Here is a 15,689-nt window from a genome sequence, read left to right as displayed (position 1 = left end):
AGCTACCCTGCAGTCTACAAAGTACTTCAGACTAGCTGCACCTTCACCAGCTACCCTGCAGTCTACAAAGTACTTCAGACTAGCTGCACCTCCACCAGCTACCCTGCAGTCTACAAAGTACTTCAGACTAGCTGCACCTTCACCAGCTACCCTGCAGTCTACAAAGTACTTCAGACTAGCTGCACCTCCACCAGCTACCCTGCAGTCTACAAAGTACTTCAGACTAGCTGCACCTCCACCAGCTACCCTGCAGTCTACAAAGTACTTCAGACTAGCTGCACCTTCACCAGCTACCCTGCAGTCTACAAAGTACTTCAGACTAGCTGCACCTCCACCAGCTACCCTGCAGTCTACAAAGTACTTCAGACTAGCTGCACCTTCACCAGCTTTGAGAACACTTTCATGATCAATCATTATAAACATATCATATATATTATTCTGAAATGGACCAATCTGCACAACGACTACTTTCACTGTCTTTCACTATATTTAGATGAGAATACTTTCTACTTTCACTTGAGGAACATTTTGAATGCAGGACTTTTACTGTGACAGAGTATTCCTACACTCTGGTACTTCTACTTTTACTCAAGTACAAGATCTGAGTACTTCTACTTTTACTAAGTACAAGATCTGAGTACTTCTACTTTTACTCAAGCACAAGATCTGAGTACTTCTACTTTTACTCAAGTACAAGATCTGAATACTTCTACTTTTACTCAAGTACAAGATCTGAGTACTTCTACTTTTACTCAAGAACAAGATCTGAGTACTTCTACTTTTACTCAAGTACAAGACCTGAGTACTTCTACTTTTACTACAAGATCTGAGTACTTCTACTTTTACTCAAGCACAAGATCTGAGTACTTCTACTTTTACTCAAGTACAAGACCTGAGTACTTCTACTTTTACTACAAGATCTTAGTACTTCTACTTTTACTCAAGTACACAATCTGAGTAGTTCTACTTTTACTCAAGTACAAGATCTGAGTACTTCTACTTTTACTCAAGAACAAGATCTGAGTACTTCTACTTTTACTCAAGTACAAGATCTGAGTACTTCTACTTTTACTCAAGAACAAGATCTGAGTACTTCTACTTTTACTCAAGTACAAGACCTGAGTACTTCTACTTTTACTACAAGATCTGAGTACTTCTACTTTTACTCAAGAACAAGATCTGAGTACTTCTACTTTTACTCAAGTACAAGACCTGAGTACTTCTACTTTTACTACAAGATCTGAGTACTTCTACTTTTACTCAAGAACAAGATCTGAGTACTTCTACTTTTACTCAAGTACAAGACCTGAGTACTTCTACTTTTACTACAAGATCTGAGTACTTCTACTTTTACTCAAGAACAAGATCTGAGTACTTCTACTTTTACTCAAGTACAAGACCTGAGTACTTCTACTTTTACTACAAGATCTTAGTACTTCTACTTTTACTCAAGTACACAATCTGAGTAGTTCTACTTTTACTCAAGTACAAGATCTGAGTACTTCTACTTTTACTCAAGAACAAGATCTGAGTACTTCTACTTTTACTCAAGAACAAGATCTGAGTACTTCTACTTTTACTCAAGTACAAGACCTGAGTACTTCTACTTTTACTACAAGATCTTAGTACTTCTACTTTTACTCAAGTACACAATCTGAGTAGTTCTACTTTTACTCAAGTACAAGATCTGAGTACTTCTACTTTTACTCAAGAACAAGATCTGAGTACTTCTACTTTTACTCAAGTACAAGATCTGAGTACTTCTACTTTTACTCAAGTACAAGATCTGAGTACTTCTACTTTTACTCAAGTACAAGATCTGAGTACTTCTACTTTTACTCAAGTACAAGATCTGAGTACTTCTACTTTTACTCAAGTACAAGATCTGAGTACTTCTACTTCTAAAATAAAACATGACAACAGGCGGATATTGCCAGCTGGTTCTTCCGGATGAATGACAGGAATAACTGATCAATTAGAGCGTCATGAAAGAAATGCAATAATTTAAAACTCATAGGAATGATTTTAAACGCTAAAAAATATATAATTATCGATATTATAAAAAATTTCAAATAGATAATATCCAAAAACAAAAGAACGAGTATTTTTGTCGTACAGGTAAAAGCTCTTATATCTAAACGGCGGTTCTGTCAGAGCGCCTCGATGCGCGGGGATCTCGACATAGAATCATTCGATCGGCTCAATCCCATCAAAGCGGTAATCTGAAAACAGGAAGTCCCTTTTTCTTTTTCCGAGGTTTTAAAAAACTAGAAATATTTGTCAGATTTGCTCCCATACATTAGATTCACTCTGCACACGACACCTACACACGTTTACAAACAAAAGGTAAATAAACAACAGTTCAGTATTTCAGATTGTGTTTACGCGCCGACTTCACCGATGAATATGAAACGCCCATTCACAGAAAATAAGAATTTAAATACTGTATTTTTTATTATCGGTATTAAAAGAAGCCGGCAGCTAACTAACCCTGACATGATTGTAATATATTATTGGCAGATGTTTAGCTTCTTAAATCTGAAGCATGGCTAGTTTTCTTTCGCTTGTAGAAAACTATTGAAGTGTTTCCGTCTGAGAGGTCAAAGGTCATTTAAAGACGACCTCTGGTTAGGAGCATTTATCTGCTCGTCCATCACTCGCTGATCGGTGAAGTCTTCCACCAGTGAAGCGGCTCGGGTTAGAGATGGCCGCCGTCACTTCTCCTGCGATCTCAGCCTCTCTGCCTGCGTGCCCTCGAGCAAGCGCCTGCAGGTCATCACAGAGGACCAATCAGCACACACGGAGCCGGGGCAGGAAGTGACCCGCAGCGCGAGGACTTTCACACGAAAAGTAAGAAAAGCTACGAAAATCTGGAGGTATAGTATATAGTAAATATAAGTGAGTGACGTCGGCGTGAACACGTTATAATTTATAATAATTGTATTTAATGGTTATAACTTTGCAACTCGGAGGATTTTAGAATAATTGGTCATTCATTCGATTTATTGCACATTTTAACTTGTGTTTATTTAAAGAAATATTTAATTGAGCTTTCATTGAAAATGTTAATAATTCTTATTTTTGTTTTTAAGGACCTCAATCAATACATACAATTCCACATTATAAAACTATCACTATCACAATCCTCATATGATCTCCTAAAGCAGGGGTGTCAAACTCGAGGCCCGGGGGCCAAATCAGGCCTGTGGTGGATTTAATTTCGGCCCGCAGGATAATTTCTAATTCCTGTTAGATCTGGCCCGCCGGTATATTGCACCTTCCCTCCATCCTGAGGGTCTCCTCCGCTCAGAGCCCAAACATTGATGACCTTGCACCCTGATGAGAGGCCAAGTGTCTGAACTAGCATCACAGAGCAGCACACTGACTTCAAAGGATGCTTCCTTCTGCACTTTCTCTCTCGACAACAGGGCATGCTTGGTTTCTCTCTGAGGGGAATAGTTTAGTTGAAGCTGTTGTTGGCCTGTGGGGAAATGTACTCATGAGAAGTGACTCTGGGGAAGCTGCAGATAGAGCCATGAGAACTGAATGCAGCTGATTATTTAATGTTTAATGTTGTTTTTATAGGCAATAATTTAAGCTTGGTTAGTTCCAGGTTTAATGTGCGCAATAAGTTCATTTCAATAAGCTTTGTAATAAACATTGAACCAGTCCGGCCCTCCACGAGCACCCATTTATTTTGGCCCACTGTGTGTTTGAGTTTGACCGCCCTGACCTAAACGGTGTTCATGATATGTCCTTCTACTCTCCAAGTATTCCCAGCTGTCTTTGAACGCACCCTTCAGTCGCGTGGACAGTGATCCATCCGCGGAGCCCATTCTAAATAACCCTGGGGAAAAGTGCGAGCTGTCATTAATCTAAATGAGGAGGGGGGAGGGGGGAGGGGTTTACTCTGCGCTGATCTGAGAACAGCCGCGCGAGTTACGAGTGAAACATGACGTCTGCGAAGTGCCGCCGCGACGCAAACAAAACAAGCCACTTTCTTATTGAACAGAAATACAGTTCCGTGTCTCTGAGCTCCGCGTGAGACTTATTCCTCCTCATATCTAACAATGCATTCAGGCGTCCTGTTTCAAAGAGCCCCCCCCCCCCCCCCTAAAGACGTGTTTACGCATTAAAACAGTTTTCTTATCGGACAGAAATCTACTTCCGCGTGTCTCCGAGCTGTGTGAAGTATGACTTAATCCTCATGATATCAGAAAGCATTCAAACCCCGCGTCCTGTTTCACTGTTGTCATTTCGAAAGGAGCATTAAAAGCAACTTTTATAATCAGACACAAATCGCTGTGTCGGATCAGAGCTGCTGCAGAAACACATTACGAGTGTTTCTACGCGTCATAAACAACCTTCTATCAAACTAAAATACACTTCATCATGTCCACGAGCTGCTTTTTAACACGTGTTGCTCCTAACATGTTGTATAACGCATCCAGGCTTTTTATAGTTTCCCTAAAGGACACTTCCCTCATGTGCCTTATTATGAAGGATCTAACCTCCCGAGCCACGAGCCACCTGTGGAGTGACGCGTCATGGTCTGCAGCCTTTCATCAAACTGACCTGCATCATGTCACCGAGGCATCCACGCGTCCTTCAGAGTGCTCTAAACCATCCCCTCCACAGGCATGAGCACACCTGCTTCAAAGTGTGTTCTCCCCAGTATATTTATGATGCCAGCAAAGAGTCCTGAAGGACGCATCGGGAAACAGACAGAATGACTAACCGAAGCGTCCTTTCCTCGAGAGCTTTGGAGTTGCTTTACGCATGACACACACTTGATCTAATTACACCAACACACACTGCATCCTCCAGAGTCAGACCTGCTCCTCAGACACACCTTCATAATGCATGTTGAAGTGTTACGAAGTGTCTCCCGCGAGTTTCCCTAAAGGACACGCGGCAACATAATCACCACACCTGCTTTACGGCTCAGTATTCCTTGCGTTTTAAAAAGCCGGTTCCAAAGAGTTTCCCTGCAGCTCGAGGAGTGTACTTACATCAAAACAACTTCAACACTCCGACAGAAACAGACTTCACTGAACCAGATCTGCTCCAGAACACACAGCCATGTGTTTCATAGGATGTGATACTCCTAATATCTCACGAGGCGTCCAGAGAACTGTTCCCAAAGCACACTTACTTAATAAAACGATCTACTGCCCAGGCGTGCAGCAGTTATCGCCCCTCTGACCCCTACCTGTCCCCCTGCAGCGATAATAACCACAACAACAACAACAACAAAAACACACACACTCTCTCACACACACAGTTGGACCTTACAGTGCGCGCTCCTGCGGTGCTGCCACTCTCTGTGCGCGTGCAGTCCGCTGATGCAGGCTTTCAGAGCTTTCTCCTGCAGCATGCACGAGGACGGGCTCGAGGTGTAGAAATCCAACATCTGCCCGGGACTCAGCACGTCCATGCAGTCAAACATGGTGACGGCAGCTAGTCCTGCGCGTAATGGAGAAATATCAGCGGCATAAGCGCACACAGCTCCATCAAAAACTGTCCCCCCTCCTCCTCCTCTTCCTCCTCTTCCTCCTCTCCCTCTCCTTCTTCTGCTTCTTCTTCTTGGCACCGCGGATTTCGCTCCTCTTGTTCTGCTTCGTCCCGAACCGGAATCATGAATTATTTCAGAAGACAACGCTCCTCTAAATGCTCCATGTCCTCGCGGCGTTCCACGGACTCACGCGCATTCTTCCTCATGATAATATGTAATAATAATAATGATAATAATAACGATGATATCCCGATGTGTTTCCTCACACTGAGTCTCGTGCGGCGGCGGGATCTCTCTCCTCTTTTATCAGCCACACCGCGCAGCTTCAGAAGCACACCTTCTCCTCTCGGATGACGAATGGTTATCCGTCCCTCCGCGCGCAGCTCAATTCCAACTAGTTTTGCACCGAAGTGAAAGATTGAATTGCCTAATATATGCGCGTGAACTTTCCGTGAACCCCTCTCTGCTGCTGACCTTCACGTGACCCATACCCCTGCCGGCGGGGAGGGGAAGTGCAGCGGAGGGGGAAATACAGTATGATAAAATAAATAATAGAAGCAGATTTTTATTTTATTAAAGCAGAAGAAGTGTAACTCGTGCGCCGTGAAGGATGAGGACTTTTACACACTGGGACACAAACATGTTGGAACAATAGAAAATAAAAGTATAAAAATAAATAAATAAATAAAAGCGTTGAGAAAAAAATATATAATAAAATATATAATACAGAGGTCATTATACACTGCTTTCTTTATATTTGTTTAATAATATCACACACACACACACACACACACACACACACACACACACACACACACACACACACACACACACACACACACACACACACACACACACACACACACACACACACACACACACACACACACACACACACACACACACACACACACACACACACACACACACACACACACACACACACACACACACACACACACACACACACACACACACACACACACACACACACACATCATTGTTGCGTAAGGCCATACACACCGAAAGATACTAGAACCAAGTCTAACATTTCAAAACAAGAGAGACATCTTTAGTTTCCATCAAAATCTGTGAGCTGAACAACATCTACTTTAAAGCTGTTCATCGGCAGGAGAGGACTCTTTAAAGTAGAGACACTACATCCTGATATACACCTGGACATCAGCAGGAGAGGACTCTTTAAAGTAGAGACACTACACACTGATATACACCTGAACATCAGCAGGAGAGGACTCTTTAAAGTAGAGACACTACATACTGATATACACCTGAACATCAGCAGGAGAGGACTCTTTAAAGTAGAGACACCACATACTGATATACACCTGAACATCAGCAGGAGAGGACTCTTTAAAGTAGAGACACTACATACTGATATACACCTGAACATCAGCAGGAGAGGACTCTTTAAAGTAGAGACACTACGTACTGATATACACCTGAACATCAGCAGGAGAGGACTCTTTAAAGTAGAGACACTACATACTGATATACACCTGGACATCAGCAGGAGAGGACTCTTTAAAGTAGAGACACTACATACTGATATACACCTGGACATCAGCAGGAGAGGACTCTTTAAAGTAGAGACACTACATGCTGATATACACCTGAACATCAGCAGGAGAGGACTCTTTAAAGTAGAGACACTACATACTGATATACACCTGGACATCAGCAGGAGAGGACTCTTTAAAGTAGAGACACTACATACTGATATACACCTGAACATCAGCAGGAGAGGACTCTTTAAAGTATTGACACTACATGCTGATATACACCTGGACATCAGCAGGAGAGGACTCTTTAAAGTAGAGACACTACATCCTGATATACACCTGGACATCAGCAGGAGAGGACTCTTTAAAGTAGAGACACTACACACTGATATACACCTGAACATCAGCAGGAGAGGACTCTTTAAAGTAGAGACACTACATACTGATATACACCTGAACATCAGCAGGAGAGGACTCTTTAAAGTAGAGACACCACATACTGATATACACCTGAACATCAGCAGGAGAGGACTCTTTAAAGTAGAGACACTACATACTGATATACACCTGAACATCAGCAGGAGAGGACTCTTTAAAGTAGAGACACTACGTACTGATATACACCTGAACATCAGCAGGAGAGGACTCTTTAAAGTAGAGACACTACATACTGATATACACCTGGACATCAGCAGGAGAGGACTCTTTAAAGTAGAGACACTACATACTGATATACACCTGGACATCAGCAGGAGAGGACTCTTTAAAGTAGAGACACTACATGCTGATATACACCTGAACATCAGCAGGAGAGGACTCTTTAAAGTAGAGACACTACATACTGATATACACCTGGACATCAGCAGGAGAGGACTCTTTAAAGTAGAGACACTACATACTGATATACACCTGAACATCAGCAGGAGAGGACTCTTTAAAGTATTGACACTACATGCTGATATACACCTGGACATCAGCAGGAGAGGACTCTTTAAAGTAGAGACACTACATACTGATATACACCTGAACATCAGCAGGAGAGGACTCTTTAAAGTAGAGACACTACATACTGATATACACCTGAACATCAGCAGGAGAGGACTCTTTAAAGTAGAGACACTACGTACTGATATACACCTGAACATCAGCAGGAGAGGACTCTTTAAAGTAGAGACACTACGTACTGATATACACCTGAACATCAGCAGGAGAGGACTCTTTAAAGTAGAGACACTACATACTGATATACACCTGGACATCAGCAGGAGAGGACTCTTTAAAGTAGAGACACTACATGCTGATATACACCTGAACATCAGCAGGAGAGGACTCTTTAAAGTAGAGACACTACATACTGATATACACCTGAACATCAGCAGGAGAGGACTCTTTAAAGTAGAGACACTACATACTGATATACACCTGGACATCAGCAGGAGAGGACTCTTTAAAGTAGAGACACTACATACTGATATACACCTGGACATCAGCAGGAGAGGACTCTTTAAAGTAGAGACACTACATGCTGATATACACCTGAACATCAGCAGGAGAGGACTCTTTAAAGTAGAGACACTACATACTGATATACACCTGGACATCAGCAGGAGAGGACTCTTTAAAGTAGAGACACTACATACTGATATACACCTGAACATCAGCAGGAGAGGACTCTTTAAAGTATTGACACTACATGCTGATATACACCTGGACATCAGCAGGAGAGGACTCTTTAAAGTAGAGACACTACATACTGATATACACCTGAACATCAGCAGGAGAGGACTCTTTAAAGTAGAGACACTACATACTGATATACACCTGAACATCAGCAGGAGAGGACTCTTTAAAGTAGAGACACTACGTACTGATATACACCTGAACATCAGCAGGAGAGGACTCTTTAAAGTAGAGACACTACGTACTGATATACACCTGAACATCAGCAGGAGAGGACTCTTTAAAGTAGAGACACTACATACTGATATACACCTGGACATCAGCAGGAGAGGACTCTTTAAAGTAGAGACACTACATGCTGATATACACCTGAACATCAGCAGGAGAGGACTCTTTAAAGTAGAGACACTACATACTGATATACACCTGAACATCAGCAGGAGAGGACTCTTTAAAGTAGAGACACTACATGCTGATATACACCTGGACATCAGCAGGAGAGGACTCTTTAAAGTAGAGACACTACATACTGATATACACCTGGACATCAGCAGGAGAGGACTCTTTAAAGTAGAGACACTACATGCTGATATACACCTGAACATCAGCAGGAGAGGACTCTTTAAAGTAGAGACACTACATACTGATATACACCTGAACATCAGCAGGAGAGGACTCTTAAAGTAGAGACACTACATGCTGATATACACCTGGACATCAGCAGGAGAGGACTCTTTAAAGTAGAGACACTACATACTGATATACACCTGAACATCAGCAGGAGAGGACTCTTTAAAGTAGAGACACTACATACTGATATACACCTGAACATCATCAGGAGAGGACTCTTTAAAGTAGAGACACTACATACTGATATACACCTGCACATCAGCAGGAGAGGACTCTTTAAAGTAGAGACACTACACACTGATATACACCTGGACATCAGCAGGAGAGGACTCTTTAAAGTAGAGACACTACATACTGATATACACCTGAACATCAGCAGGAGAGGACTCTTTAAAGTAGAGACACTACATACTGATATACACCTGAACATCAGCAGGAGAGGACTCTTTAAAGTAGAGACACTACGTACTGATATACACCTGAACATCAGCAGGAGAGGACTCTTTAAAGTAGAGACACTACGTACTGATATACACCTGAACATCAGCAGGAGAGGACTCTTTAAAGTAGAGACACTACATACTGATATACACCTGGACATCAGCAGGAGAGGACTCTTTAAAGTAGAGACACTACATGCTGATATACACCTGAACATCAGCAGGAGAGGACTCTTTAAAGTAGAGACACTACATACTGATATACACCTGAACATCAGCAGGAGAGGACTCTTTAAAGTAGAGACACTACATGCTGATATACACCTGGACATCAGCAGGAGAGGACTCTTTAAAGTAGAGACACTACATACTGATATACACCTGAACATCAGCAGGAGAGGACTCTTTAAAGTAGAGACACTACATACTGATATACACCTGAACATCAGCAGGAGAGGACTCTTTAAAGTAGAGACACTACATACTGATATACACCTGGACATCAGCAGGAGAGGACTCTTTAAAGTAGAGACACGACATACTGATATACACCTGAACATCAGCAGGAGAGGACTCTTTAAAGTAGAGACACTCCATATTGATATACACCTGAACATCAGCAGGAGAGGACTCTTTAAAGTAGAGACACTACATACTGATATACACCTGAACATCATCAGGAGAGGACTCTTTAAAGTAGAGACACTACATACTGATATACACCTGCACATCAGCAGGAGAGGACTCTTTAAAATAGAGACTCTACATACTAATATACACCTGAACATCAGCAGGAGAGGACTCTTTAAAGTAGAGACACTACATCCTGATATACACCTGAACATCAGCAGGAGAGGACTCTTTAAAGTAGAGACACTACATACTGATATACACCTGAACATCAGCAGGAGAGGACTCTTTAAAGCAGAGACACTACATACTGATATACACCTGAACATCAGCAGGAGAGGACTCTTTAAAGTAGAGACATTACATACTGATATACACCTGAACATCAGCAGGAGAGGACTCTTTAAAGTAGAGACACTACATCCTCATATACACCTGAACATCAGCAGGAGAGGACTCTTTAAAGTAGAGACACTACATACTGATATACACCTGAACATCAGCAGGAGAGGACTCTTTAAAGTAGAGACACTACATCCTGATATACACCTGGACATCAGCAGGAGAGGACTCTTTAAAGTAGAGACACTACATACTGATATACACCTGATCATCAGCAGGAGAGGACTCTTTAAAGTAGAGACACTACATACTGATATACACCTGAACATCAGCAGGAGAGGACTCTTTGAAGTAGAGACACTACATACTGATATACACCTGAACATCAGCAGGAGAGGACTCTTTAAAGTAGAGACACTACATACTGATATACATCTGAACATCATCAGGAGAGGACTCTTTAAAGTAGAGACACTACATACTGATATACACCTGAACATCAGCAGGAGAGGACTCTTTAAAGTAGAGACACTACATCCTGATATACACCTGGACATCAGCAGGAGAGGACTCTTTAAAGTAGAGACACTACATCCTGATATACACCTGATCATCAGCAGGAGAGGACTCTTTAAAGTAGAGACACTACATACTGATATACACCTGAACATCAGCAGGAGAGGACTCTTTAAAGTAGAGACACTACATACTGATATACACCTGAACATCAGCAGGAGAGGACTCTTTAAAGTAGAGACACTACATACTGATATACACCTGAACATCAGCAGGAGAGGACTCTTTAAAGTAGAGACACTACATACTGATATACACCTGAACATCAGCAGGAGAGGACTCTTTAAAGTAGAGACACTACATACTGATATACACCTGAACATCAGCAGGAGAGGACTCTTTAAAGTAGAGACACTACATACTGATATACACCTGAACATCAGCAGGAGAGGACTCTTTAAAGTAGAGACACTACATACTGATATACACCTGAACATCAGCAGGAGAGGACTCTTTAAAGTAGAGACACTACATACTGATATACACCTGAACATCAGCAGGAGAGGACTCTTTAAAGTAGAGACACTACATACTGATATACACCTGAACATCAGCAGGAGAGGACTCTTTAAAGTAGAGACACTACATACTGATATACACCTGAACATCAGCAGGAGAGGACTCTTTAAAGTAGAGACACTACATACTGATATACACCTGAACATCAGCAGGAGAGAACTCTTTAAAGTAGAGACACTACACACTGATATACACCTGAACATCAGCAGGAGAGAACTCTTTAAAGTAGAGACACTACATACTGATATACACCTGAACATCAGCAGGAGAGGACTCTTTAAAGTAGAGACACTACATACTGATATACACCTGAACATCAGCAGGAGAGGACTCTTTAAAGTAGAGACACTACATACTGATATACACCTGAACATCAGCAGGAGAGGACTCTTTAAAGTAGAGACACTACATACTGATATACACCTGAACATCAGCAGGTGAGGACTCTTTAAAGTAGAGACACTACATACTGATATACACCTGAACATCAACAGGAGAGGACTCTTTGAAGTAGAGACACTACATACTGATATACACCTGAACATCAGCAGGAGAGGACTCTTTAAAGTAGAGACACTACATACTGATATACATCTGAACATCATCAGGAGAGGACTCTTTAAAGTAGAGACACTACATACTGATATACACCTGAACATCAGCAGGAGAGGACTCTTTAAAGTAGAGACACTACATCCTGATATACACCTGGACATCAGCAGGAGAGGACTCTTTAAAGTAGAGACACTACATCCTGATATACACCTGATCATCAGCAGGAGAGGACTCTTTAAAGTAGAGACACTACATACTGATATACACCTGAACATCAGCAGGAGAGGACTCTTTAAAGTAGAGACACTACATACTGATATACACCTGAACATCAGCAGGAGAGGACTCTTTAAAGTAGAGACACTACATACTGATATACACCTGAACATCAGCAGGAGAGGACTCTTTAAAGTAGAGACACTACATACTGATATACACCTGAACATCAGCAGGAGAGGACTCTTTAAAGTAGAGACACTACATACTGATATACACCTGAACATCAGCAGGAGAGGACTCTTTAAAGTAGAGACACTACATACTGATATACACCTGAACATCAGCAGGAGAGGACTCTTTAAAGTAGAGACACTACATACTGATATACACCTGAACATCAGCAGGAGAGGACTCTTTAAAGTAGAGACACTACATACTGATATACACCTGAACATCAGCAGGAGAGGACTCTTTAAAGTAGAGACACTACATACTGATATACACCTGAACATCAGCAGGAGAGGACTCTTTAAAGTAGAGACACTACATACTGATATACACCTGAACATCAGCAGGAGAGGACTCTTTAAAGTAGAGACACTACATACTGATATACACCTGAACATCAGCAGGAGAGAACTCTTTAAAGTAGAGACACTACACACTGATATACACCTGAACATCAGCAGGAGAGAACTCTTTAAAGTAGAGACACTACATACTGATATACACCTGAACATCAGCAGGAGAGGACTCTTTAAAGTAGAGACACTACATACTGATATACACCTGAACATCAGCAGGAGAGGACTCTTTAAAGTAGAGACACTACATACTGATATACACCTGAACATCAGCAGGAGAGGACTCTTTAAAGTAGAGACACTACACACACCTGAACATCAGCAGGAGAGGACTCTTTAAAGTAGAGACACTACACACTGATATACACCTGAACATCAGCAGGAGAGGACTCTTTAAAGTAGAGACACTACATACTGATATACACCTGAACATCAGCAGGAGAGGACTCTTTAAAGTAGAGACACTACATACTGATATACACCTGAACATCAGCAGGAGAGGACTCTTTAAAGTAGAGACACTACATACTGATATACACCTGAACATCAGCAGGAGAGGACTCTTTAAAGCTTCATTAAACATGTTACCTCCTCCAGACTGAGCACATTAAGCTCATTATTGTGATTACACTCATCATCATGCATTCAACGTTATTGTTATTGCACAACACGACTTGCGAGGAGCCCTACAGGTCAGAGGTCATCCTGTTGTATCGGTTAGATTGAATAGCATGTGTTAATATACAGATGTTAGGGCCCTGATAAATACATGACCAATATAATGTGTACCGATGATAGTCTGATAGATATTTTGACAAGAGAAAATGCATCAAGGACTTTTGGTGCCAAATTAAGGCACGAACATACACTGGAAGGCGGGGTCGCTCATTCCCTTCAGAAACACTTGTTATATTCCATGGAATGCTCTTAACGTCCGATAGCAATGAATATCTGAAGTGCTTTGACAATAAATACATCAATACATATCATCTATGGAAGCCGTGGGGCTGTAAAAAGCACGACCAATCATCTGAGCCGGCTAAAGTAACCGGATGGCCTACCTGCCTGTCAGCCTTCCATCGGGGCACAGACTTATCTCGTGCCCTCATTGGTCATATGCGTGTTCGTGTGTGTTGGGGGAGGGGCTCTGTGAGGAAGTGGCAGATTTCTTCCGGCTGTGTATTTTCAAATTCTAGCGCACTCGAGCTGCTTTCTCTTTCTCCATTCTTACCTAGCCCACCTTTAATGGTCACAAGATTGTCAGCTGGACACAAGAAGACATGTCTTAATCTGGTTGAAATTAAATGGAAATCGACCTGTAAGGCTGCATCCAGGCAGTGGCGGCAGCAGGGGGGGGGGGGGCAGGGGGGGCCATGGCCACCCTCATATATTTGTTGGGCCCCCCACTGGCCCCCCCACCACACACACCGCCTCGCCAGTCACGTATGCGTAGTAGTTTATCTGATATTTAACAACACATACACAGCCAGCGAGTCGCTTGATTTGAGCTTCCAACGCTCACACTGCAGCCCCTCCCTCTCCCTCTGCTACCATGGTAACACTCTGATACTCGCGCGCACCACTGATACTCGCGCGCACCACTCTGATACTCTTTTTAAAGGAAAGAACAACTAGCATATATAAAAAACAAAACAATAAATCACCAACACATGTATACATAACACAAACAAGGTTATTTTAAATGTTGTTTGAAGTCAAATGTTAACTATCCGTATTATATTCACTTCAGATGAATAGTATCAGAAAATGTAAAATAAGAAACCAAAGTATATCAGTAGGTGATTCTCTTTGCCATTGTTTTCATCTACTATACTTTTACAATAATTAAATTCTTGGTTTTGGTGGGCCACCCCAAGATGTTCAGTGGCCCCATTTGGCCACCCCTATGACAGGTTTCTGGAGGCGCCACTGCATCCAGGGCGAGATGAACCCTCTGAACCCCAACATGTCTTAGCATTTCAGCCCAAATGTCCCCGCTGATAGGACTGCAGAACGGACTGAAATCATCTTTCCTCGAGCTCTGCTGCTAGCAAGTTAGCTAACATTATAATACGGGTTAATTTAATGACCCTAAACAGGGTTTTTTTGTGGAACAATTCAGTTAAATTCTGTAGTCATGCTAGTATCACGTTCATTCTGCAGATGTATTTTCTTTACACATGAGCCACGAGATATTATTTGAAGCTAAAAACAATCCCCTACTGATTAGCCATGCTAGCTATAGCTCACGTTATCCTCAACAGATCCCCCAGCAGCGGTCATTGTGCTTTACTGGAGAAACATGCACATGTTGCGCTATTCCGGGTTTTAATAGATATATTTAGACATTGATTCGTGGTTCTCCTCGGTGCTCGGGGAGTATCGGAGCGCGGATCTGAGGCTTGTTAGTGTCCACTCACTTTAACATGCATTCATTAATACTTCATCAATAATTCAATGAATGTTTTCCTTTAATTTG

The 15,689-nt window shown here is 42.0% G+C and overlaps 1 protein-coding gene across 1 annotated transcript in view; it reads right to left on the bottom strand.

Moving 5' to 3' along the window:
- Window positions 1–5,449, bottom strand: part of LOC117442778 (retinoic acid receptor beta-like) — a gene marked incomplete at its 3' end in the record, with an annotated part of 72,853 nt that extends 67,404 nt beyond the window's left edge. Inside the window, exon 1 of the mRNA XM_034078727.1 lies at window positions 5,296–5,449. Coding sequence (XP_033934618.1) covers window positions 5,296–5,449 — 154 coding nt within the window. The remainder of the gene's footprint in view (window positions 1–5,295) is intronic.
- Window positions 5,450–15,689: the final 10,240 nt, after the last annotated feature.

Source organism: Pseudochaenichthys georgianus, unplaced genomic scaffold, assembly GCF_902827115.2.
Source record: "Pseudochaenichthys georgianus unplaced genomic scaffold, fPseGeo1.2 scaffold_473_arrow_ctg1, whole genome shotgun sequence".
NCBI classification, from domain to species: domain Eukaryota; kingdom Metazoa; phylum Chordata; class Actinopteri; order Perciformes; family Channichthyidae; genus Pseudochaenichthys; species Pseudochaenichthys georgianus.
The sequence above is the reverse complement of the archived record's forward strand: the minus strand, read 5'-3'. Positions and strand labels throughout refer to the sequence as shown.